At 39.8% G+C, this 27,952-nt stretch overlaps 1 protein-coding gene across 5 annotated transcripts; it reads right to left on the reverse strand.

Moving 5' to 3' along the window:
- Window positions 1-274: 274 nt before the first annotated feature.
- Window positions 275-22,133, reverse strand: ppfibp2a (PPFIA binding protein 2a). 5 transcript variants are annotated; one of them, XM_080458797.1, is made up of 23 exons: window positions 21,525-22,133; window positions 19,199-19,285; window positions 17,927-18,040; window positions 16,034-16,165; window positions 13,593-13,889; window positions 13,214-13,306; window positions 10,945-11,056; window positions 10,726-10,755; window positions 10,151-10,212; window positions 9,306-9,384; window positions 9,089-9,213; window positions 8,934-9,001; window positions 8,789-8,849; window positions 7,256-7,385; window positions 6,293-6,434; window positions 5,155-5,283; window positions 4,753-4,903; window positions 4,503-4,614; window positions 3,839-3,927; window positions 3,296-3,418; window positions 2,819-2,944; window positions 2,538-2,726; window positions 275-1,773 (listed from the first exon to the last, which is right to left on the reverse strand). In XM_080458797.1, the coding sequence occupies exons 1-23, from the start codon at window positions 21,570-21,572 to the stop codon at window positions 1,552-1,554; spliced, it is 2,721 nt and encodes a 906-aa protein (XP_080314923.1). In that variant the 5' UTR covers window positions 21,573-22,133; the 3' UTR covers window positions 275-1,551. The 5 variants fall into 5 exon arrangements, with proteins under 5 accessions (XP_080314923.1, XP_080314925.1, XP_080314924.1 ...); XM_080458799.1 differs by lacking the exon at window positions 13,593-13,889; XM_080458798.1 differs by lacking the exon at window positions 10,726-10,755.
- Between the last annotated feature and the right edge of the window lie 5,819 nt (window positions 22,134-27,952).

Consider the following 27,952-nt stretch of genomic DNA (forward strand, 5'->3'; position numbering starts at 1 on the left):
TCATTTTGCTAGAGACCCGTAGTTTCATTTTCGCACTTGATGTATGAAAAATCATTCTCTGTTATTCAGCAAAACGTTCAGTAGTTCCGATAGTGACAATTCCAGCCTCTGTCTGTGACATTTTGGTTTTGAAGATAAAGCACTTGTGTTGTCCTGTAGTCTGTAATAGTCTCATCATGGCCAGTTTGTTCTGTCGAAAAAATACCCTCAAAATTACCTCTTGAAATTTTCTTGGACAGTTCTACATTTACTATTTCATCAGTTGATATGTTTTCAAGCATATTTAATCACATTAAATCCACATAAATGATGACCTCGTGACCTATCCAAACAGGATGAAGTGGGATTGAAGATGGAAGGATGGATAGAATTTCCCAGTGACAATGTCTGAAATTTGTTCTCTCTTTGCGTTCGAATATCTCAATGAGCCAATGCTTGTTTGTGTTTGTTGCCTTTTGAAAACATGATAATTACATTGACTAGAAACTGTCGTTTAATTTCATGATCAATATCTTTCAGGGATCAACAACAAAAATTGAATCATGACTTCTTGGACTTCTTGTGAATTCAGATTTTTAATCAGATTGTAGATAATTTTTTTTAATTTTAGGTGCCATATGTAATATATCATATATTCTTCATCATCAAGGCATTCAACAATGTCAACAGAGTCCAAATCTAATGTGATGCTGTCAACAACAAACATATCATTAATACCATATACATTTAATATGATTAACTCTTTAAATCAGAACAAAATCCAAGTCAGTTTTCTGTCATTAAAAACTGAACTGAATGAAAAAAAAAATAATCGATTGAAAATTCACTGGGTGCAACTATAGTCGATGACCGGTAGTGGGCAGTCTTAGATCAACAGTTTTTTTGAATGCTATCGGCTCCATCAGGAATAATGTCACCATGTATCAATAAAATCCCGGTGCAATACAAAGTTACATTTAGTAAAGTAACATACTGCAGCAGTGATAAATACTGTGTCTGAGTCTGTCTGTCTCCCCCCCCAAAAAAGAAAAGAAAAACATCCAACACTTTGTGATTAAAGCACACTGAAACATTTTTTAGCTTGGACTCAATTTACCAACAAGCCTTGTGTAAGGTGCAGATAAGAAGTTGTAGTTACCGGTAAATTAATCGAGAAACATGTATTCTTAAGGTAATTGTTGTGGATCAATTAAACTGTACAGACAATTCCACTATACAACAAAAAACACAATCGCTGAATCTACCAAACTACTCATTTTAGGTACAAAATGGTCGGTAACATACATTGTTTTAAAAGCAAAAAAATAGAAGAAGCTTCGGAATCCAACTCGATACGGAATGCAGAGAGCAGCTTTCATACACAATGTCACTTACAATCACTGTTTTAAGATGATTATTGTTTCAGTAATACCTGATTAAAATAATAACAGCACCATCACAGCCTGCTAAATAAAGCTTGTTTGCAGTCCATCCAGCAGATCGTAGGGAGACATCTAAAGTTCTCCTTGATGAGGAGGGAGTGAAGAGGGTGGAGTCGTCATGTCCATTGACTTATTGTTGGGCATCATTACATTGAACTTGAATTGCCACCTGCTCCTTCCTCTCAGTTGGCCTCTCCAGACTGGGGCTCAGGCCTCGGTGTGTTGATGAGGGAAAGCGAGAAACTCCATTGGCTGTTAGCGCTGCGCTGTCTATTGGGCAGATATAGTCTGCTGATTCATCAGGTTTCCGCTTCCTGAGGTGACTGAATTGGGTGAAGCCGAGTTTCTTAGGCTGCAAACACACACGAAACACAGTAATAAATCATTTTGAGGCAATTCTCCAACGGAGCATTTTGAATGATTGAACCCTCCTGCGATTTGTTATAATTTGACAATCATACAATTCTCTCACAAGAAAATATATTAAAAAAAAAAAAAAACGGACTTGATTATCGTGAAGTTTATTGACTTTGGATATTTGTGACTTTTGCACAGCTGAATTTTTAAGACACACACACACACACACACACACACACACACACACACACACACACACACACACACACACACACACACACACACACACACACACACACACACACACACACACACACACACACACACACACACACGCTTGAATGTTCTTTTTGACAGGGGACACAAAGTGTGTTATTTTGTTCCACCATTTTGGAGGTGCAAAGGGTTTCAAAACAATATTTTACAGAAGTTAAATACTTTGTGCAAAAATATTTAATCAGACTATTTGTTTTGTCAACATAATTTATTCACCAATCTGTCATGATGCTTCTAACTCAGGTTCACAGAGCACTTGAGTAGATCTCAGCTGACTCTGGCCACTTACTGGGAATTTACACTCAACAATTATTGACAGTTGTGAACGGAAACTGTAGAAAACCTGTGCATCTCCATGAAGAACATGCAAACTTTAAAGCAAGGGGTGCAAACTCTGAATTCTCTCACTCCGAAGTGGTAGTTTTGAAATTGAAGTTAAAAACCGGTCTTAGTTGACATGAACAGAATAAAACTTCCTTTTACCTTTACTTTAGCAGTGGTGGTGAGGGGCACATGGCCTGTGGCATTGCCATACTCTCTTTTTTCCTGCGTGGCCTGAGAACCCACCAGGGCCGAGAAGGCGGTGGCCAAGTGACGACGGAGCAACGTCTTCTGTGGCGGGATGTTTAGGAGCAGGGCCAAAGTCTCCGAGCTGAAGCGAGGTTCCAAAATCTTCAAAAGTTAAAATAAAAGAAAGATATTTTGGTCACGAGCCACCTAATGATGAAAACCACATGATGATGTAGGAAGTTTCTGGTACATACAATCAAACCACCATGGACACCACTGCCCCGTAAATTGGGAGCATACTCGGCTAGATCCACTGCTCTCAGCCACTCCATCACCCGATGGTTAGACCACTGCACCACCTCCGAGGGAGAGGGCTGATTCTGGTGACAATCAATAAGAAACAATATCAGCCTGTAATCACTCAATTTCATCTCTCACTTGCTTCTATAAATGACATTTTTAAAAAAAATAAACCAGGAAGTAGCCTTGAATTATTTTGGAAGCAAAAGTATTGGTTTTGAACATGTTTCCTGTTTCTGACTCCACCTTGTGGTGAACTGATATAACAACATTTTTCAACATTCCAGAGGCTCTTGGTCAAACACTTTTCTTGAACAAGTTTCTCTTTTTCTGCAACACAGCTCTCAATGTACAACGTACACACAAAGCCTAATTTAACATCAAACACGTTCACACAGTTCATTCTCTCCTGTTTGACCCTTTTCTCTCACCTCCTCTCCTGGCCGACGTCGAAGACAATTTGGGTTGAACTTATTGGCATGAAGGACATGAATGGCACATTTAATACTGAGATGATGCAGCTGGCTGGTGACCTTAAGAGTCAACAGGTCGTTCTGAGTGAAGAGGAAAAGAAACACTTTAATGGGAAGGGATCGTGGCAAATAGCAAAATGCTTTCAAATATATAGTATTGTGCAAAGGTTTTGTCCAAATGTCACAACTGATGTGGAAATAGTTCATGTTCACCATGTGATACAAATGAATAGAAATTAGCAGCATGATATCTTCTGTTGATTTAAAACATGTTGGGGAATTATGCACACATCTTGCATTTCCAGGACCCCTTGTTCTTCATAAACACTGACTATATGTCTGGAATGGTTTTCCTCTGCTGTAGTATACATTTGTGTTCCTGTGCTTACATTACTGATATGTTGTATTGTATTAGATCACCCTTAATGTAAAACAAAATATATATAGGAAACACAACATTTTTAGAAAACAAAATGTACTTCTCCGGTAGTGAAGTCTTACCACTGTGAGATATTGTATCATCCGACCGTCCACTCGAGCTTCGTGAAACTGGTCTTTATACTGAGGCAAACCGATATCGTCCAGCCAGCCTGAATGCGTTAAAAACAAATCACACATTCAGTCACCAAACAAGCATCTTGTTACATACATCATCAGCAGTCGAGTGTCCAACTATGGTCAATGTAAGCTGTCATTTAGAGAATATGTCAAGGTTTTGGTAGCTTTGTATGTTAGGTTGGTCTCTTGGGTGGGTTCCTTTATTTGTACCTGTAGGTAAGTTTGGATTACAGTAAGTCAAACAACACAGGACAAAACCAATTGGGGCCAAGAGGAGAAGAATAGGACCCTCCCACCGTTATATTCTGATTTAAGAACCAGCAATGAAAACAAATAAATAAGACAAACATAAAAAAAATAAAAAAATAGAGATCAACAAAATGTTACTAAAAACAGGTGGGATGCAAGAAAAACAAGTTAAAAGAAGAAGAAGCAAAAGGGAAACTGCCCAACATGTGTATATTTGCATTTAGACATATATAGTCACATTTTTTACACATTCTTGTGTAAAAAAACAAAAAACAAAACTGTTGTTTCTTTATTTGTGCATCTGATGAGAAGAAAAAGCCGGAGGACCTCCAAACATTTCCACGTAGGAAGGACTTACGGGTGACCCAGATGTGATCTAACTCTGATGATTTCTCAAAAACTTTAGTGGTGAATGCCTTCAAAGCAAGCTGCAGCTTCTTCCTGTGCAGTGGATTCTTCATGCCCATCTCCTGAGGGCACAAAGAAAATACCTATTCAATTAGTGATTCACCCAAATTCAATGTCTTTCACCATCAGACATGTATTTATATAGTGTAACTGCAAACAGTTTTATGTTTGTTTAATTCAAATTGATGTCATTGTCGGACCTTCTCAAAGTCCTGAACTGTAGCAGCAAGAAGAGTCTGTCCATTTTCTATCCACTGTCTGGAGAGACTGACGTACTGACCAAGTCCATAATCGTCCAGCCAGCCGCAGACCTGCTCTTTACTCCACTGGCTGAATGGAATATTAAGATCACTGAGCAGGAGAAAGAGGGAAAAAAAACAAAGAATAAATAAATAATTTGTAAATGTAGAATTTTAGCAAGGTTCAATGTTATTCTTCCCCAAAAAGTATTGATGGAATTTATAGAGGGGTTAAAAAACATTTTTCTTCTTCTTTTTGGCTATTTTATTAAAGGGGAAGAGGTTGCAAGCAGATTAAATCAGATTAACTATCACGGAACAATTTCAAATATAAGTCAGAATGCTAAACTCGATCAGGGTTACCGTGGATTGTCATATGATTCAGGGGTCCGGGTTAGTCTGGGTCCTGCTGTTGCACGTAGACCTCCTCTTTTAAACGGACCACCGTCTAGATCTGCTGCCTGGAGGCCTCCGGACTGGGTTCTTCGAAGTCTGCATGAGAACGAATCATAATAATATAAAAAACCGTTGGTTTAATTCACTTAAACTCTTCAAAAGTATACGAAATAAACATGCACTTAAATATTCAAGTTGTACATCACTTACGATTTAATGCATGTTTTATATGTGTGATAAGTAGGTGTACATTTATCTATTAATTGTGTTGAACAAGTTGCTTTTTTTTTTTTTTACTTAGTTCCAAGTTACTATGTTGTTACTTTAATCGGCACTGAGACAAAAAAAAAAAAAGACTTTGCCAAAAAAAATAACTATTTGATTTGAAATTGTGTTTTGTTTTGTTTTGTTTTTTTTAATTAATGTGCTTTTTGGATTGTGGCAAATTAGCTGTATGGTCAATCTCATAACTGATTCTCTCTTAAGTTAAAGCCGATGTTAAATCAGTTGTTTGGAAGTCAAATGGTGTTGCAAGCAAATTATTTTGCTCTGTTCGAGTTAATCTCTTATCATGTCCTGCATTTGTACACGTTTTAGCTGCAAGCAGAATGTTTCAGAACAGCTGTTCTTGAAAGACACATATTAATGAATGAGTCACAATGAGAAGTAGCAGCCACAAAACAGAAGATATACAGTAACACCATGTAGAGAGCAGTATGCATCTCTTAGAAAGGTAAGCTGATGTGTGTTTAAGGGCTTGAAACAAATCACCATGGAGGCAGGCGGACGTCTATTAAAGCTCACAGGACAGAGAGAGACAGCAGCTCAGCAGCTGTTCTCATCGACAGCAAAAGGCAACAAACGTGTGTGTGTGTGTGTGTGTGTGTGTGTGTGTGTGTGTGTGTGTGTGTGTGTGTGTGTGTGTGTGTGTGTGTGTGTGTGTGTGTGTGTGTGTGTGTGTGTGTGTGTGTGTTATATAAATTAATTTAAGTAAACATACACTTGTGATGAAAGGCTGAAGCTTCTTAATTGTAAGGATATCCTGTTCCTTGGCCTACTTGGTGATGATTAATTTGAATACAGTGGTGTAATTTTCCACACTCACTTTCCCCAGAGTCTCTTGAAGCTCCTGTTGTTCTTCATGTATTCTGGTGAGCCAACAGCTCGCTGGCCTGGTTGTGTGCCAGCCCCCGAATGGACCGGGGAATTATCACTTGATGTGCTGTCATCAGCTTTCTCCAGTTTTCCTGTATGACAGTTACAAAAACCCTGGTCAATATAATATTACCGTGTACAAAATGATCCAAATTGTTTCCATGTCCCCAATGGGGCATTTATTACATGCATTGCATTTTAGATTCACTCACTTAGCTAAACCTCACAGTTCACTCAGGGATATTTAAGCAGACAAAGGACCACTGTTACCCTCCCAAAGCAAGTATGTTTGATGAATGGCATCTATGAAAAGATTTGGCCATTTCCTGTACTTTGGTATGTTTAAGACTCAATCTTCATGATCATGGCACATGGGGTGGTTTGCCTGTTCACAGTACTCTATTCAGTGGAGGCACACAGGTCACACATCATTAAGTTCAGCAAATAATTCAACAGCTAATGCCCCACCAAAGGATCTTAGCTACATATTATAAGGTGTGATCTTTATGATACAGACTGCAGTGAGCCTCAGCAGAGCACAGCAGGAAGAAATTAAAGTCAAGTTAAAGTTAAATTTGGTCAGTCAGGCTGAGGAAGGGTGGAGCAGACGAATTCAGAGGAATTGAAAGGGCGTGTCCGGTGAGAGATCCCAGGATCCATCTGCTCTGTCAGGAACCTCTGCAATTAGCTGTGATCAAACGTACCAAACGAGGCCATCTGGTCAAAGGGGAGCGGTTCAGTCCAAATATGAATACTGCCTTCTCTCATGGAAATTACAAGGCTATGGCCTAGTCCACAAAAAAACGGTGACTGGTCTTCCACCATATCAAGGCTTATTGAAGCAAAAACACTAATCACACATCACAAATAACCACACATCTGCAGAGTTGTAAATTAATAGATTTGGATTAACCTTGGCTGGAGTCTCCATCTTCACTTCCATTTGGAGACCTTTGATTGTCACTGTTGCTGTCTTCAGTCCCATTTTGTTCTATCAGGGAGGAACTCATAGGCAGCGTCTGACTTCTGGTGTCACCCAGACTCTGGATCAACAGTTACAAAAGAAAAGGTTATGATTCCATCAAATACATATTGGAGCACCATAATGTTTATCGCCAAAACTGTATTTATCAATTGTATTCATCGTTGAGGCTTTAGACAAGATGTGTCAAACATGTGCCTCCAGTCCAGCCTGACCTTCCAAAGCTGAGGAATAGAAAAGACATTAAATGTGATGTTTCTATTAAAATAATGGCCGTTTCTAATGCGTCTACTGTTTCAGTGACAGTAGACATCACAATGAGAGCCAGAACTAAACAGGAGGTGGCAGCATTGTAATGCTTCATGAAAACCTAGTTCACTTATTGATATGGAAATACTGTAGCATCAGCATCAGTGCTTTACTTTGTCAGGTAACCAAATGTGCATTTTCGCCTAGACACATTCACTTTTCTCATCCTGTCAGTCGCCATTCAGGTGTGTGGGTTTTTTTTTTTCATATTCATAAATTTATAAAAAAAAGTCCTTGTGTTGAGCTTTTATCTAAGATGTCTGGCACTTTGCACAGAGTACCTCGGTACTTTGTTGCGTGTGATGTAATCTCTAAAAGGCTGTGCAGGAGCTGCATTGCTTCTAATTTATCTTTATGAAACTGCTGTTTTATGGTTTAAACGTTATGTCGAAAAAAACTGGAGGATATATTTTTTAAATTGTGTGAAACAGAAGAGTTATTCAGAACTTGATTTCATTTCATCTTTTGTCAAGTAAGCTTTTAAAAGAGAGGTCATATTTTGTTGTTACCTTTTGACTTTATGGACAGAAGAAGCACTATTTCTGTCATTATTATTATCGTGAGACTTATACAGTTTTTTTTATGTACTGTTGGAGAGAAATAATTCTAATATGGAAGCATGTTGAGTAACCTTTGAATTAGTGGCCATAAAGAGGTGTGACTTTGTGACATAACTGATTTTTGGTATCTATGCAGAGGAGGCATACTTTCAGTTTATTCAAATTAAAAGGGAACTTTAAGTCCACTTAAGTAAAGTTTTAGTGCATCCATGTGTGGATCTGTTTTGGCATAAAAAGTATCACAATCCTCACACTATGAGTGGTGAATTTCTGAATATGTGTCTGCTGAGAGCTGCTGAAGTCACGTGTTCTCAGACACAACAACACTTTGCCTTCACTGGCGTGAAACCAAAAGTTGCGGCAGATAGGATTTTGTTTTTGTACTAGACTTGAAAAACGAGGAACATTTTTGAGTTGACTTTATTTATAGTTTACTTTGATAACGTTTGACTGATTCTGCTCTACTGCGATCCATCCCCTGAACTGAAATAAGTCTGACACTCCGGCTTCAAACTGTGGAAGGAATCAAGACGCACACACTTAAGATTGGTAAGATGCTTGCAAATAGTATGAATTAGGTAATTAATGATAATACCTTTTGTTGATGTTCATTAGTTATGTCATTCATACTACTCGACAAAGTCTGTGAATCCATTCTGGGACATAAAAGAGACAAATAAATCAGTAAAATGCTTTTGAGAAATATCAGTATCATCTGTAAATAAAAGCTGATTTACTACCTGGGGTCGCTGTCTTTCTGGACTGATAAAAGAGATGTTTGCTGGGAGGACGAACTGTTTGTTGAAACCTGTTCGGGGAAAAAAATGCAGTTTAAAACAAAATAGTTTGTATAACCTTTGAACAGACTAGCACGGTTCATCTTGTTTGCTCCCACCTCGGATTTCAGATCCTCGGATTTTGCGCTGGCTGAGTCAGCACTCTTCATCATGCCTTGCTCTTCTTCCTCACTGCTGCTGGACAGACTCCTACCGTTTGACAACAATCGAACAGCGGGTGGAGCTAAAGTGACGGGGAAAGACATGTAGTTTTCTGCTGGAGCGGGTGGTATACGTCAGAAAAAGAAGTGCGACGATAACGAATGAGCTGGTTACCTTGCCTTGTGATGTGAGTGACCTCTCTGAACTGCCTGCATTGATTCAGGAGCAGAGTGAGCTCCTCAATACGCCGGTCCTGCAGACAGCAGAGGAGTATGGGCTCCAGGTCAAACGAAAACAACTCAATTAAGATGTTTATCTAAGGTTCAGGAACAGACACACTGACTGCTCGTCTTTCTCTGTTACTGACCGATATGTCGCATAAACATTTCTCCCTCGCCATATGGCCTTTACATCAAAGTATTGGATAGGGAGGGGATTGACAGGCCTCGCTGCAATACTTAGTTGTGGTCACCAGCTGTGTGGAGTGTGTGTTTTTTGAAGTGGTGCCCATGCCTGGTTTCGCCATGGTTCTCTTAATGTAGCTCACTCCAAAATTAGGCTTGGCAGAATGAGGCCTACTTATGTGTGGCTTTGCCTGAAATGGTTCGCCTTGGGGGTGTGCACACACGTGTGTGTGTGTGTGTGTGTGTGTGTGTGTGTGTGTGTGTGTGTGTGTGTGTGTGTGTGTGTGTGTGTGTGTGTCTTCACTTGAGTGCCACATGTAGGCCTGTGTCTGTAAGTCTTTAAAGTTCAAGATAGACTGGATGAGAGAATACAAAAGCCCCTCTGTGCTATAAATGGTTGGAGGGTGGGGCCTCTGAGAAATGACAACTTAAAAAAAAAACATTACTTTCTAGGTCTTTTGGCAGTACGACAGCATGTCCACATACAGGCCAGTGAGTAACTTCGTATTCTACTAGAATTAGGACACCACTCGCTTTGATCTGAACTGCATAATCACAGATCGCTGTTATGACTGGGAAGAGGAGGGCTGGGCTTCCAGGTCACTCATAACATACCTTTTCATCATTAGCAGCTATTAGTGATTTCATTCCACTTTTCAGCTTCTGTAGTTCTTGATCTAAAAGAAGGAAATTCAAATAGAAATATTTACTTGGATGCATTCATTCTGAAAAAGGGGAGAGTGAAAAGTCAATCGAAGCTTGTTGTAATTTTATTCCCCACCAGAGTAATATATAAACCATGTATTTTTAGATTTAACCAAGCCGTTTTTATCCGCCAATCATATCTTTAGGTCATGTCAGCATTTCTATATTGGGGCTCATGGTCCGGAACACTAAGTGACAATTGCAGACATACAAGCGAGTGAGAATGATTACACAAAACAACTATCCCAGAAAAGTGGTTTATGATAAATACAATTATGAACAAAGAAGACATTATTCCTACAGTCATCCACAAATAAGCTCAAGAGCACAGAGATCAAGTAATTTCCGACATTAGTTGATGATTTTCAAAGCAATCCCTAAAACTAGAGATCAGGAAAATAAATCAAAGGCAATATATAGGAGATAAAAAATAGACATAGTCAGTTGATTTAAAGTGACTATTATTAAGCTTTCTTTAGGCTTACATTTGGTGTTTAGCCTCCTCCTGTACATCTCTGAGAGAAAGAGACACACACAGACAGTTTTTAAGGGGCCATGGCAGACTTTTCCCACACTTCTTAACTGAAAGTTATTTAATCCAATCGACAGTCATTAACAGTGCCACCTATCAGTTTGGGCATGTCAGAGATGGAGGTTGTTGTTGACAGGTTGACTAACGGCCGGGTGTTTGGTGCTTTTCTTACCTCTCTCTGTGCTCTCGGTGGGTAGAGAGGGTCTGGCCATCAGCTGAGTGTGCAAACTCTCAATTTCTGTGTTCTTAGTGAGCAGGAGCTGCTGAAGGCTGCTGATCTCTGCCTGTGGGTAACAAATACACTCAGGAATTTTGCAGGAAAGGAAAGGTATTTCTGCACTAGTGCACTGTATGTGCCAACACATGTCTTATTGAAGGTGGTCACGCCTAAAAAACTATTACACAGAATATAGTGAGTAGTTGTGTTTCAATTATAAGTCTCTACGCATGTCCTTACTTGAGAAGCAAATCATAAGACACTCTTTTCTCAGCAGTGTTCACAGATGAATCACCAGCAACAAAGCTGCAGTGAATTTTAAAGTAGCAAATGGCTGGTGTCCGGAGTTTATAGCTTGTTTTGAAGTAAGTTGCAGAAGGAACACACACAGATGGCAATAAAGTGGAGTTCAGGCTGATCTGTTTTCCAGCGTGTTCTTACTCTTTTGTGGAGAAAAAACTGTTTTTCTTCTCAAATATCAATGGTCTTTTGTACTTGCTAAAAACACTGCTTTCCACTAATTTGTTCAAAATGTACAAGAACAAAACCTTGCTGGCAAATTTTATTCTCATTATAGGCAGTTATTCCAAAGTGCATGAATGTTTTCTTAACTTGATTGATGGAGTCATCAACAAAGCCGGAAAAAACGTCTTGGTGGCAATACCCCATGAATGAAATACACCTAAAAAGTTTAAAGCCTGGAAGCCTCTGTGACTGGAGAAAGCGTCTTGGACATATTGTTAAAACTCACACTAAAGAGCAACAATGGAGGTTTATTTTGCAGATTATCTTGGAAGCAGAGATTGATACATATGTTTTGCTGATATGGAAGAATTGGGTGCCAGAGCTACTGTTGAGGACAGGGGTTAGAGTTAACATACTCTGGAATGGTTCCCTGCTGAGTGTAAAGTAGTAGGACTGCAGATCAGCTTAGCCAAGTCTGAGCTTATCATGGAAAAAGATGGCATAACTTCCTCAGGTGGGATGGGAAACTATATATTTGTGAATGGTAGCGAACTGAGTGATACGAGTTCAGTCCAAATGCCCATCTTCACGTCTGTCCATGAAATGTGGTCATGACAGTAAGAATGAGATCAGAACACAGCAGCTTCCTATGACGGTGGGTGTCTATCATTGTGACAGTGATTAGTTTGACAATCCAGGAGGGACTCAAAGTAAAGCCACCTCCCAATTAAGAAGAGCCAGTTCAGGTTAGGATGCCCCTTTGGTCACTTCCTTTTGGGTTTTACCAGGAACAACTAACTGGAAAAAACCTTTGGATTGACGCGGTCTCTTTTTATGACTTGGGTAAAGTTATCCTTCACTCTCCTTGTTAGCGTTATGACCACATTTAGGCGTATTGGGAAAGATATGCCCAGATGTAGAATGTGTTCATTTTGAAATTACAGATCACATCTGCAGAAACGTGATCAAATCCTACAGTTTTCTGAAAACTAAGATTATTTGATATTTATGGCAAATTACTTCGCGTATCTTGAAACCTCATCCTCATCAACATGGACACATGTTGACAAGCCAACAGTTTATCATTTAGTTTGAATGTTAAAAGTGACACAGCAAACATCAGCATATGTACAAGTGTATACGTATATGACGTCCGTGACTTTTGACTGGGCATTTTTCATTAGGCACCTTATACAGTACTTCAAGGCAGACACAGGCCACATTAATTGTTTCCAATTATGATAAAAAGTTCTAGATAGCTTGTTCATCTCTCCAAGACACGGCTTTAAAATCTAACTACTTGTAGTATAGTACTGTTGAGTAAATGATAATGGGGTAAGTAATAGAACAAGGAAAAGAAATTAAAGAGAAATAAAACATATCATAACTTATGTATGTTGTAATATTAATATAATAAAAGAGGGCTACTATGAAGGAAGTGTAACAATGAAGTAAGTCCAAGAAGTTCATGCTATGAGGTCACACCAAAGTACAAAAGTACTTCATTACCGAGCGATTTTTAAATCTGTTCATTACAAAATCACAAAATATAACAGTTCTTAGACTTCTGTAAAATGTGTGTGTGTGTGTGTGTGTGTGTGTGCGTGCGTGCGTGCGAATGTGTGAATACATGAACACGTGCAAAAGAGAATGAGTCAAAAAACTGTCTGGAGTATAGGATTGGACAACATTTTGGAAAGTGGAGTGGTGCTGATGGTGCACTGCAAAGTGTACACACCATGCAGAATCATTCTATTACCTTTGTTGCTTTGAGTTTCTTCTCATACTGTAACTTCTCATCTTCCAGGTGCTCCACTTTGTCCTTAAGAATACGGAGCTCCTTTAGTAAGCCCTAAAACACAATGTGTACAAAATTAGCTTGTCTCAGCATATCCAGCTGATATGAGCCAATGGCTCATGATCTTTTAAACTCCACAAAATGTCACACGGCACAAGATGCATTTTTGTTGTCACACACTGGCTTGTAACAAATAAAGTTTCCTTCTTTTTCAAGCAGAAGGACTAAATTTAACAGTGGCATGAAGCCCAGCTGAGCATCGAAACCATCTAAACACACCAAGGTGAAGCAACCCATGCTGTGCACAAGATTAGAAGTCATGCAGGCAGGCTGTGCCTACACTTTCTCCTCCATGGTGATCCTGAGGCTCTTCATCTGAGCTACTCTCTTCCAGGCTGTGTGTGTCCCCATCAGACCCGTCTGGAGCCTCTTCTAGTTTGTGCATCCCCCCTGAGGTCCTGTCACAGGACACCCCCGGGTTTGAGTCCCGGCTGTCTGCAGACTCCGTGGGGCAGGTCACTGGAGGCTTGCTGTCAACCGGGCTCTCCAAAGCCTTTTTCTCCTGGATCTTGCTATTAATCTCCTTTTGAAACTGACACATCTGCTCCTGCAGCTCACTAATAAAATTTACTACCGTCTGGCAAATGAGGGAGAGAGAATTGAGAGAAATGTTCAGAAAAAAAGAAAGAAAAACTGAAATGAATTTGCATATCTGTGCGAGTTTGAATAATAGTTTTCCCTTCCAAGCCATGGCGATATTCTATCATTTTCTATCCTAAAAAAGTTTTTGGTTGGTCGTGAGTCTGAACACATATGACCCCGTTTTACAAAATAAAAGTCTTTGGCTCATCTCATTCAGACTCACTTTTATTAGACAAAGTCAAACACACATTATTTAGTAGCAAAGATGTTGTTACACACCCGACCAACATTATGTTCCTGAGCAAAATTCTTGACTTCTCTGGTAGTTTGTGCTGATACCTTTCAGTTGCTGCAAGAGCAAGGATATGTTTTCTCTTGCCATCTTCTGGAGGTGAACCTTGCCCATGTTCCCTCAGAAAAAGTATAAACAGCAGCCGAGTTATGCTCGGACTGTGGACAGAGGAAGTCTCACTTGGGGTCCGTACAGCGGATATGACAGATGAGACGGAGTGCCTCTGCCTCTAAATTTAACTATGAGCTTACTGGCTCCACAGCAAAGAGGCATCCACACATTGTGTGTGTGTGTGTGTGTGTGTGTGTGTGTGTGTGTGTGTGTGTGTGTGTGTGTGTGTGTGTGTGTGTGTGTGTGTGTGTGTGTGTGTGTGTGTGTGTGTGTGTGTGTGTGTGTGTGTGTGTGTGTGTGTGTGTGAGCGCGCGCACACAAACAAGCTCGTGTGTGGACATGTTTGTGTAGTAGAAGCGGCACGTGGGACGCCAGGAAAGCATTTTAATGCTGTTTTTTTTTTTCTGCTTTTCTTAAGTCCATGCAGCTGTTTAAGGGAAAGTAATTATTTCACATTGCGAAAGCAGATTTGAGAATCTGAAAATATACCTGATGGCTTTTCTTTCTGCTCGTCTGGGCAGACAATCAGCATTGAATAAAAACATACACAAATGAATGTGTGTAGAAAAAATGCTTTTCTAAATATGTCTTGACTTAGGAAGTGGATCAGTTTTCCAGAATGACCTCCCCCTCCCCAACCTTTTTTCCCTCCGCGAAGAACTAAATTATCTGGGTTGAAGCCTACACACACTCATATTTTGCCCATCATCCATCATGCCAGCTCTGCTGTGCTTGAACTCTTTTAACCTGAGGACACAAAGAGTCTTTGACCAGCACTGTTTTGACAGTAACCTATACATTATAGTATCCTGTCCAGTGATCGTTCGGCTTTTCCTTTCTAAAATTTATACGGTCAACGGATGCCCAGGAAATCTGCTGGTAACTTAACACACAAGTCCTAAGCAAATACATGATTCAGTTTAGGCTGACAAAAACATTAAACCCAGGGAGATTTTTTTCCTCTTGAATTTGCAGGATCAACAGAGCCAAGCTCTGGGTGAATGTTCCCTTCCATCCACCCAGAAAGTGTTTATAGTCTTCCATTAAATCAGCAGCTCACTTTAAGGTTGGATCATTCAAAACACAATACAGGTTTTTGTGTGTTTTCTCATCATTCTTGCCAAAATTAAGTTCAAATTACCAAAGAATTGAGAAAACTAGAGGCTTCTAAATTTCTGAAGCTATGGTAGTTTCCTCTTTGCAAATAGTCGCCAGTGAAAAGTTATTTAGATACACAGTACACACGCATATAGTATAAACTGCACGTTTTTTAATTTTTTTTATTTATTATAGTACCTGTGTTTCCTCCTATCTTGTATCATTTTTTATGTTGTTTTTAACTCGTGTGAGATGACCTTGAGTGTTGTGAAAGTACCTGCAAATAAATAAAATGTATTATTATTATCTTTATTATCATTATCATTATCATTATCATTATCATTATTATAAGTATTTATGAATTGGCTAATTTAGAATCTGCCATGTCACTACAAATTTATAGTGAAAGATTAACAGATAAAGTAAGAAAGTAAGCAAACTGCAAGTGATTAAAAAGAGCAAATGAATTAAATCATGTTACCACTCAACAAGGCAACTTTTGTATTAACATTAAAAAAGACATATAAAAACCTGTAAAGACCTAAGGATGAATAACATTATCAGTTTGCTGGACTTTAAAAAACAAACGGTGTAAATCTTTAGGAACAGCTTCATAATGCCCTAGTAAGAGGTCTTACCTCCGCTTTGTGCTGCCTTTCAGCCCCATGGCCCTGTTTTCCCTCCATGTCTGCCAGCTTCAGTTTCAGGTAGGACACCTCCCCCATAAGACCCAGCTTCTGGCTCTCCAGTGACGTTCTATGCAGGAGCTCCTGTCATCAACAACACGCAGCAAGAGTGTGAAGCAGCACAAACAGACACGCGTGTGTACATTATCCCTTCAGTGTCACACGCGGCACAATACTTACTGAACAACAGCAGCATTAAGTGTGAGGAACAGCGAGCGAGCAGTTCTGTAATGACAGTCCCGTCACACAAACCACACTGGTTTGAGAAGCTGTTTGAGTGGCTAAATATACACAACCCATGACCACTATTTATAATGCCTATTTCACAGCTCACTCAAAGTACACAGCAGAGTAGGGGGGGAAAGCGAGAGGGAGAGAAAGAGCGAGAGAGAGCGAAGGAGCAAAAGCATGTAAAACATCCATAGAGAGAACATCAAAATAACTCTGACAGGTGCATTTTCCTGTCCGGTGAATGTGAATGGCTGCCAGTCAAACCTGGTGTTGGAGGGACGATGTGGCTAAACGGTGCTGTGACTGTTTGTCTTGAATGGCTGTCAGCCTTCAGAGAGAAGCCAAGCTATGCCGGCAGATGTAATACTAATTTAGTTGATGTCAGGTGCTAAATCACTTAAAGTCCAGAAATGAGCATCTGAGGCAAGAGAAACTGTGCATATGGATACATCCATTTAAAACTCTGGCTTTGGAAAAATAGCTGGCTTCTTGTATAGTCCACATGGAAAATATTAGAGCTTTGTCACCAGGAAGAGATTTACGGCTCATGTCCAAAGCCTCATAATGACCACGTCTCCGAGAAACCAGCCGTGGCTGCCCTTTGATACTCTAAATACATACAGCATTGCACAGGAGAGTACACGTTGTGGATTAAGTTCACAACTCGTCAGATAGATAGCACATACGTATTCCTGTCAGAACAGAGTGAAAGAGTCCAATTTAATTATTTTTACAGGAGGCGGGTTATAGGAATGAGATGTAATACCTGATTTATCTTCCAGTGTCTGCCTCCAGCATTTTGAAACTTAAATGTCTGTTCTTCATTGGATGCAGTAGTCTCAAAAGAGCTGTAGTTTCTGTAGTTAATTGTTTCATATATCCATTCCGTTCTGTTGTCTTTAAGTCGTTTAATAAAGTCGCTGGTGCAGACGTGAAGTGGAAAGCACACACACAACAGAAAGTTGACATACACTTCTAACTCTTCAGGGAGCACCACCCCTTTTCTTTTTTCCCTCCCATCTCTCCACCTTTTTAAATGATTCCTCCCTTCCTTCTTTCCTTACTTTCTTCCTCTTTCTGTTGCCCTCTCCTCCCTCTTTCTGTCTTTCTGCAGAGGCCTGAATATGAGCAGACGTTGTGTTTACTTGTTGGAGGTGGGGCTTATGGTTCAGCAATCACCTGCTCAGACAGACTTTTCAAGCCCTGCATAAACCACCAGACACACACTCTGAGACAGCGGCCAGGAATGAGCCTCAACCTCCTAAATATTTTGGTTGTCAAGGTGATGTGCGGCCAGATTCACTGGAATTTGAGAGAGGATTTCTTTTTTTTTGTTGCCAGGAAGCAGAACTCATCGCCAGTTAACATTGTGTTATGAGAAAAACTCGGACATGTGGAAGAGGCACATTTAAAAGATTAATGTCTGAGGCTGTGCCACATTTCATTAAGAGGAAGAACAGTACTGAGAGCACAATGCTGCCTGCCTGCTGGTGGAAAGCAGAGTTTTCTGACAATGTTACATTCACACTCCTGAGAGTCTTTGGTATGCAGGGGGTCGAGGGAAAGATGTTCTGGTGCAATGTATCATGAGTTGAGGTCAGTATGTGCGAGTACCTGCTGAAGCATCTCCTCTGTGGAGTTGAGTTTGTGCTGATGCTCCACCAAAGAAGTCTGTAAGTCACTGATCTTCACCCCCTGAGCTTCCACCTGGTCTGTCAGCACACTCACCTGCAAGCATTCGTGTAGATGGGAAGACATATAATAGATTTGAGGGTGTGTTTTTTTTTTTTGTTCATCCCAGAACTGGAAACGAAAACTGTTTATCTGACATTTAAATTCAAACTTTATCTCATGATGGCAGACTGCGCCGAGCTAGATTCTGAAAACTTCCCGCTTTCCACTTTTACTATTATTTCACAGTGAACTATTCATGGAAATTAGTCATTTTCACTGAGACGCTGATGCTCCTTTTGTTGAAATTTCTAAATCCGTGCCAAAAGAAACACTGCAGAAATGTCCTTTGAGACAACATGACTGATCCTTTATGCCTCAGTAGGTGGTTGCAACACTTCAGTGGCTGCAGCAGTGTCAGCAGAATGCAGGTTAAATGCAAATCTATTAAGGCCACATAATAGCTAATCACTTGCTAAGAGGCAGGTCCAACCAGCCGACTGGAACAGATTTTCTCCGGAACAGTGTTTTTTTTTAATTTTTTTTAAGAAAGACCTAAACAACTAAACAGGGCACCTCCTCTCTCGCTCGCACACACACACACACACACACACACACACACACACACACACACACACACACACACACACACACACACACACACACACACACACACACACACACACACACACACACACACACACACACACACACACACACACACACACACACACACAACCTGCTTCAACCTGTCTGAAGATTACACACACCTACACATGCACACACAGACAATCACATGACAAAGCGAGATGTTCTAGTGTTGTACTTCACTAAATCCACTTCATAAATGTTGCTGCACCTATGCAGCGGTACAAAAACACGCAGTTACGCAACAGCACAACACCCTGATCTACCTTTGTCCTTTCGCCGGCCTTTCCTCACCTCTCTCCTCTAACACTGATACGTGAACTAGGAAATGTGTGAAAGCAGTTCCCACTAACAAGGTGGTGTCACATGTCTCCTTTTGTTTGAGCAGGATCATGTGCAATGAAAGCGATTCATTTGCAAACAGATGCTCAGGTATGCCTGGGTAAGTGCATTGGTACTGCAGCAGCCTTTCCGATACTACCTTACACTAGACAGAGATAATGCTGATAATACTGTATTCAGTCAGATTCAATCAGATTATTACAACCAAGGAGTGGCTTGTCTCACCTGCAGAATTAAAGACTCTTTGTCTCCTTCCAGACGTGATAACCGGTCCTGGTACGACTCACTGTTAGTATTTGAATGGAGGTTTACCTGAAGAAAAGAGGTCAGCTAGATTAAGCTCATTAGGTAAACTGTTACTTTCAAAATGAATTACACAAACAAACCTGTAGTACTATATTTTTTGGACATTCCCATTGCAGTAATATAGTGTTTCTTGTCTGACACTGTAGCAGGAGCTTACCTGATTACCTATGGACAGTTCACAAAGGACATAACCTTACTGCCAATAAGTAGACTATTTATTAACCATTTTTATCAGCCACATTGTAAAAAAGCTATAGCATTTATAAAAAAAAATAAAAAGCACATAGACTCACCACAGTGGCTCTGTATCGCTTTCAAATACATCTGATTCAAATATGAATGTAATTCTTTGTATATTTAAATGCATTTTCTACTGATATTCTGATATTCAAATTAAAAATTTTAAAAATTCTTTCCCCCATATACCACAAGAGGGTGCTGACCATAACCCTAACCACCCAATTGTGAACATGAAACCACATATTTAGACGTAAAAACATATAAAACCAATGTTGGATCCTGCATTCTGGACCCCATATTTGTAGTGTGTCCCACAATGTTCAGGCACAATGGAGAGAAACACAGAGCAGCACATGCAGACTTGTGTCGTTATCTTTGTGGCACCTTCGTATTATGTGAATGAATTTTCTAGCCCCCGCTATAACCCGAACCTTCACAAATAAGTGTCTGAATCACTGTGCACCCCCACCCCTCAGGTTTTTGGCCTCACACAAAGAGAAATACAAGACCACACACAACTGCACAGATTCCAAATCTGTAAACACTCTTTTGTTTGAGTGGAGAGTCTGGAGGAGATTTGCAGGTCGTAATCCAGCATTAAAAGTTGTGTACAACATTTTATAGCAGAAGATTAGGGGGAATGAAGTATTGGCGGCAGCCCGAGTTTAGGGCTGTCTTCTGGGTTGAGTTATTAGAGAGCTGCCAGTGTGCGAAGGAAGTGAAATGCAACCAAGTGTGCTCCAGTTTCACCAAGACCCACTTTTTAACCACAGCTATTGAAATATTATGTAGTGCAGCAGCCCTAATTATGATCAACCCACTCAAGTGGTTTTCAATAATTGTAAAATACTACTAAGCTTTTTTAAATTCTCCTGGTAAGAAAGACTTCAGAACTTCAGGAGTTCACATTTCAGCTGTGTAATATATGTAATATAGTACAATGTGGCTTTACAGACATTTTGTGATCAATATCATCTGCTTTTTACATGTTTCCAAGTCCTCTTGTTTTTCATATCTCTATGTTTTGGCAGTGAAACTGTAAATATTGTTTCTGTCCTTGTAGTGTGCCAGATAATTTTTTTTTAGCAAATTTTCCAAAAACCTAGACCAGTCCAATCAGTTCTTCATCTTATTCACAAATGATTGAAATAAAACATCATGGGGAAAACAGTCAGTATCGTGGAAACATTAACTATTAGTAGACTCATAGCAATGCACTAATGCTCAGAGAAACTTTGGGTTTAATGTGCAGCACTGAATCTGAACAGTTACTCAGTGGCTCTAAAGGTGTGAACAATGCACAGTGTCACATCATAAAACAAACACTCTTTTCTAACGCTATTTCTATTTTTATTTTTATTTGAAACACTTGATCTGTATCTTATGGACTTTGAATGAATTATTTTACTTGTGGATGGCATTTTTAGTATCTGGATATTTAAGCAGGATTAAAGTATGTTTGAGTCTGTTTCAGTGCCTTTGAGAATAGTGATCTCACTACTATATTGACAATTTCCAAGCCAATTGTCTTCACCTTACAGACAAGTGAGTAATATTTAACAAGTGATCAGCAAGTGTATCTTTGAAAATATGTTCTATATTGATGTAACATACAGTAAGAACTGAGTCTTGATGAAGGAAGTGATAACTGAAGAGATCCTAAAAGAAGCAAGACGCTGTCTGATGGCTCTCGATAAGTTAAAGCTCTTTGAAGACGTATGAACTATTTAAGCATTGGGTAGTTTAACTTGGATATGCACGCTTGTATTGCTTTAAATAATTTTTCTACATAAACTTTCTCCACTCCGATGCAAAAGACGCTTTCTCTGCCGGACTGTTCTACAACATACAAACCAAACGTACCCCCCCCCCCCCCCCCCCAAAATGATCTGCAACGGCTACTGTAATCACATAGGAAAAGCCACAAAGTAAACAAAAATCACAGTGCACTTGTGAGGCAGTGTGACGGTATGAAGAGCAGACATGCAAATGAGGTATGACTTACCTTTCTGAGCCAAGCAAAATGTTTGTAGAAATCAATGTCATACTCCATTTTGCAAGCCCATTGTACTTTTAATGTTAATTACTAACAGAACTTAGCCTTTGCTTGAATGAGCTGAAGAGGACGGGCACAGACGATCCACAAAAGAAGCAAAACAACTATTTTGTAACTCCACTGCACTCTCTCTCTCTCCCCTTTTTTTTTTACAGACCGTCCATACTGTAGTTGTAGAGCGTGCAGAGAGGATTTTGGTCCTTGTGGTTTGTAGTCTGGGCTGCCTGAGACTTTAGAAGCAACGCTACACAAGTCAAACTATGCCGGCTGGCTGTGCTCTTTTCCTTTGCTTCCTTTTTGCTTTCTCCTGTTTCTCCGTCATACAAGCTCGAACTGCTCCAGTGTTGTTGTTATCCTTGCATTCTTGCTGACCCTCAAGCACGATCTACCAACTTTTCCTGTCCTCCCTTTCTTTCTCGTCCTGCATCTCGCTCTGTCTCTGCAGCTCCTTCTCTCACACTGTTTGGAGTGCCCCTCAGTCAGGATCATTTAGTGGGGCTTCCTAAAGGGGAGCAGGGTAGAGGAAAGTTTCTGTAGCAGCACATGCTTGTCAGATGTGGTGGAGAGCAAAAAGTCAGTAAAGGCATTGCAGAACAGGCAGGGGGTGGGGATGGGGGGTGGGGTAGTCAAGGAGACCAAAACGAAATATTGATGTAAAGTTGATTGTGTAAAATCAAAGGACACGTTGATGAACAGGGCAAACGCTTGTGGTGGCGAACCTGGACCAATCAAATAAACAAATACTACAGTAAAGAAAATACGTGTGGATATAACAGTGATTAGGTTGTGTAACTGCACATATTGAAAACAGGAGCTCTGGATCTCATTACTGGTGACGTTTGCAATATATCCTGCTTTCAGCTTTCTACTCCCTGGCAGACAGGAAAAGGCCCTCCAGATGCTGATGGCCAGGATCAAAGAGCACCATATCACGCAGCTAATAAAACCCGGGGCCTCTGTGGAAGTACGCTGTGGCAGGCCGCTTGTTTTTTAAATAGCTTGATTCCCTGAATCAAGATTTTGTCATTATGTAATGCAGTCTGCGATCCTTTCTCTGTATGACCAGGGCACAGGGAAACTGCTGACCTCATGTCTTTCCAGCAATTTCAGTATAACACCGGCTGTGTCAGTGGAGACTTGTTTTCTGAGACTGTCCTTTTCTTCCTCACTCCCCTGGATCTCTAACGCAGCTCTGAGAGCCGCTGTAAGCTGAAGGATCTTGAAGGTGGGGTCCACAGAGGGAGGAAATGTCAGCTGTTGAATGCACTCTGAGGACTGGTAATCCTGGCCACCTCACTGCATGGGAGCACTGAGGAGCCCTTCAGACATTTTGCCTTGGGAATAGTAAAAAGAATCAAGATTACTACAAAAGACTAGTAATTCAATGACAGAAAACTAAAAAGTTACTCATTTTATTTTTTGAAACCGCTAACTAACTTATTTTCAATTATTTGGGCATCTCAATAACAAAGACCTAGAACCAGATGGACTCATGGGGGCGCTGTCATATCAAAATGGGCCTTGCTGGACATAAATAGCGTCATATTTTGACCACTGCCTTTGAAATCCACAAATTACAGGTTCGGCATGTAGTAGCAGTTACTATAATCACCATGTCCAAGCTGCAGAAAGTTCTTTTCATTTTGTAAAGTTAAATCAGAGCCATAGAAATGTATTCTTGACACACTGTGAAGATGTACATTTGATCTAAATGTCACGTGTTTCCAGCGACAGTATGTGGTTACTAGTTTTTGTGTGTTGCATGGGTCTCCCTCTGAAGTATGTTAATAGCTAAGCTGACACTTCTAATAATAGATCTTTGTCTCCTGACCCTGGGCAATAACACCTCTGTGGTCCTGACAAAGGGCAGCTGCTAAAATGTGTCGCCTCTTCTACAAATAACTTTGGGGAAAGTTTTGGAAAGTGAGTTGGAGTGCACATATTTCCTGCACCGGTGGCAATTGTAAGCAAATTAAAGGCAATTGAGATTAGAAGGTAGGAAAAGGCAGCTGAACTAACAGTATGGAAGTTCTTCAAGTATTAATTGTCATACTTGTATCTTCTTTTTTTTTTTTAATACCGAATTGTGTTCCTCATATATAATAAAACAAATGTTTTCGCATGTTGAACATCCCAGAGTCCTGCCATGTGTGTGTAGTGTGGGTTTATGGAAAACTACAATTACAAACTGGGCAGTCTATTGAAACTCTGATGATGAAAGAGAAAACTCTTACCAGCTATAATGTTATCCATGCGCTCCACGGCTGCCTCCAACATGTGACTGGCATTCGACGCCATGCCATCAAACGATCGCCCACTGCAGCACTAGTCGATCTTCATTCACTCAGATGGAGAAAAGTGTTGTCCAGTGGAAAAGTGTTGTCCAGTGGAAACAGTGACAGGGAGGCATTTTTTGCAGAAGGAAAGATTGTTGCAGAATCTCGCTCCTCCGTCTCACACTTACATTCTTTTACACCAGAAGTTACAAACAGCTGCCCTGACATCTGAAGGACTACCAAAACCCTCAATGTGGCTTTTGGGTTTAAAGTCTCCTCTCATTCTGTGATCTGTTCTCAGCTCTGTTGTCCACATGAGACTATTGTTGCTTGAATGCATCTGTGTGAATGACTTTTAATTACTTTTTTTAAAAGAGCAGATTCCACCAGATTGGAAGTTTCACCCCAAAAAGTGTTGGTAGAGCCAGAGAGGATCACATCAGGATGTTTAACCACAGTGACCAGTTTCACTGACACTGATGATGGACAACACTGGAGGAAGGCAGCTGCTTTAGTGAGATTTCACATTCGATATTAGAGCAACTATTTTCATGATTCTCAGAATCATCAGTAAACCTCCATTGCATGTTTTTGGACAGTGGGGGGAAACTGGAGTTGTTAGAGAACTTGCTCTGCACAGAAAGGCAGCTGAGCCAAGCTGGACTCCAACCAGGGACATTCTTGCTATGAGGCTACATCTACTACACCACCGTGCAGCCACTGTTTGGACTTGTACAACATGAAGCAATTCTGACATGCAACAGTCTCTTAGGATAGGCTGACTGTTTACTACAAGTTTTATCGTCGCTGTAATCTACCAACAACGGCATGAAGAGGAAACTCAGAGACCTTGATGTGGGGAAAGAAAATCTCAGGGGAAAGATTTTCTTTCATATGGAGTGAACATTATTTTGTGCAGATAAAAGCTGAACAGTGATCTGTCATTATCTGTAGTTCATAAACAAACAAGTCTTTTTTTTTTTCTTTTTTTTTTGTTGCTCCCAAGGACATTATACCTGAAGTCACACAATGTACTGATATGAAATTACTGTTGCAGTAGTTGCAAGGTTAATTGAAACTATCTTTCTGAAGGGAACATACAAGAATGTGCAGGCACACACACACACACACACACACACACACACACACACACACACACACACACACACACACACACACACACACACACACACACACACACACACACACACACACACACACACACACACACACACACACACACACAATCATTAACAGATGTCTATACTGATCACAGCTGAAGCCATTAAGCAGATTGTGACTTCTTTCTTTTTTTTTTTGTTGCTGAAATGATATAATGTGAATCAGACAGTGTGACACTGTGTCATGTGATTTCCTAATGAGTAGGTATACTTTTATACTGAGCACCTTGTATGGCAGCTGCATTGCATTGGTGTGTGAATGTGACATTGTAAAGCGCTTTCGGAGCTGCTAAATCAGAGGGGGAAAAAAAACTCTATATATGTGAATTATATGTACCATTCACCATTTATATGATTTTGTGTTTCTGTGTGTAACAGGGTAGGGACCTTGAAAACTTTTTATTTATATTTTCCTTTAGTTCATTGACAGTGCTATGCTATACACAGAATGGCCAACAGGGTGCATCACTAGTCAAGGATAATAATATATCTTTGTACAGAGACCTCTCTTGAACGTATTCCTGGAAAACTATGCCACTGAAATTATAAAAAAAAATATAGATATAGTTACTAAATTTGTATTTTAACATAAAACAAAATAAAACAAAGTAAAAGAAAAAACTGTTTCAGTGATAACTGCTTTCTGCCAGCCTTAACCTCAATGTTACACAGTTTATTTCTGGTAAATTAAGAAAGTGAACATTCAGCTGCATTTTTCAATCAGTGGCGAGCTAAGCTAATTTGTACAAAACTATTAAGTTTCCCAGAGTTACATCATTTCACTGAAACCCTTTATTTTGATGACATTCAGCAGAAGAAGGGTCTCATCCTTCACAGGCTGCATCTTTCTGCAGCCAGGATCCATAATGCAGCGGGATAATGAGCCCAAACACACTTCAAAGCTTTGCAAAAGAACTACGAAGACCAAAGCAGTGCGAGGAGTGCTGACTCCTGTGGGCTTTCCTCCCTGGTCACCCGACCTCAACCCCATTGAACATTTATGGGGCCACTGAAGGACTGAGATAAGCATTCCTGGCTTTACAAGCAGCTCTTTTGAACAAAAGCTCACAAGGATAACATTTATCAGGTGTTGCACAAATCATCAAATTTCAGTCCATGCCAGTTTTAATACATGCAGCCATTTAAGGGGACTCCATACCAAATAGTGATTCCCCAACTAAAATCACTGAAAATAGATTTGGATTTAACTGGACAGATTTGATTTTACAGATGAAAAAGTGTATGGTCGCACACTGAAGTGCCACTTGAATTCCCAGAACAAACACAGATGCTGGATGGTTCAGGGCCAGAGTTTCACTTTGTAAACTTGAAATACACCTTGTCATGCTACCTGGTTAAAAGGGGTCGGTGGTGGCCCAGAAGTTAAAGAGGCGGACTTGGGATCAGAAGTTCGATCTCCACAGCGGACTACCACAGAATCTGCATGAGCACAAAAACTTGCAGTCATTCAGCCCAAACGTCCATCATGTTCTCTCTGTCCCATGGGATTTTTTTCAATGTGTCTTTCTGACGAACCTATTATGACCTGAAAGTTTGTAGTTTCATGTTTGTGATAGATTTTGCAACTTTGTCAAATACTGAAAAGCTTGGTTGGAAAGTCTGTCAGATTCTCCAAAAATACGACAAAACGAAAGTTTCTTATTCTTTGTGTTTGTTCTCTTCCCACATTGCCTGTGCAATTTTACCACATATTATTAATGATGGATGGATAGATGGAACGACTTTGGTAAAAAGATTTCTAAAAGGTTTTTAATCCAGTCACAGTCAGATTTTTGCAGTTATTGACACATTCCATTTTATGTATCTTGCCAATCAAAATATCAAAACATATGTTTACAGATGTGTTATTTCCAACCATTGAAAATGAAAATGATGCTTGATTGATTTGAAATATTAATTATATTGTAGCCTATGTGATGCCTCTCAGACCATTAGATGAAAGCATGTTTTTTATCTGATAACATGCATTTAGAAATAAGATTATCGTTGTTGTCATTATTGGACCAATTACATAAGGTAATACCATAACCATCCAGTGAAGACACTGTGGTGAAAGTGTGTTGTGAACTCACTTTACCATGCAGAGACACTGACCTTGGTTTGAGCAACATACTGAGAGCCATCATTTCTCCACGACTGGGGGAGATGCATAATAACAATGGGGTCATGTTTACCTGTCAGACTCACACATTACTGAAATCACAGGAAAACAGTATATATGGGAGATCATCAGCTTTAACTGAGGAAGAAACGACACATTCTCTTTGAGTTGCTGAATTATCTCACTCCAATCTTTTGTTTTCATCCTTTTGAGGTCCCCTTGGTTCTTCTCTATTCCACAAAGTTAATTACTCCGCCTCAGTGCAGCTGTGACTGCACAGTCAAAGATTGGGGTCACAAACTGTGATAAACCACTAATGCACTCTTAATTGTGGTTTTTAAATACTGATAACCTGGACTGAAAAATATGACTGTGCTGACTGTTTGTCATTGTGTGAGGACTCAGGCAAAGAAATATGGAAGTCAAAAGCTTAAGTCATCTCATTTCATTTAATGAGAATCATAAGTGATAATGATTTTTAGTTGGCAACACACAGAGATTCAGCAAAAAGTTGTTTCTAAAGTGGCCTCTATCTTTTTTTCCAACTAATAGGTTGATGGAATTGGTTACGGCACAGAATTAGATTTACTGCTTTTAACGACATTCACACTTTAAAAAAGTAATAGATAATAATAAATAATAATAAATGATAATAATAATAATAAATAATAATAAATAATAATAAATAATAATAATAAAAAATAATAAATAATAATAATAAATCATTTGTTTATCTTTTTAGTCAACCGTGACTACATACATGGAAGTAAAAATCAGACTAGACAAGATTAGTTATCA

The sequence above is a fragment of the Lipophrys pholis genome (genome assembly GCF_963383615.2).
Source record: "Lipophrys pholis genome assembly, chromosome: 2".
Taxonomy (NCBI): domain Eukaryota; kingdom Metazoa; phylum Chordata; class Actinopteri; order Blenniiformes; family Blenniidae; genus Lipophrys; species Lipophrys pholis.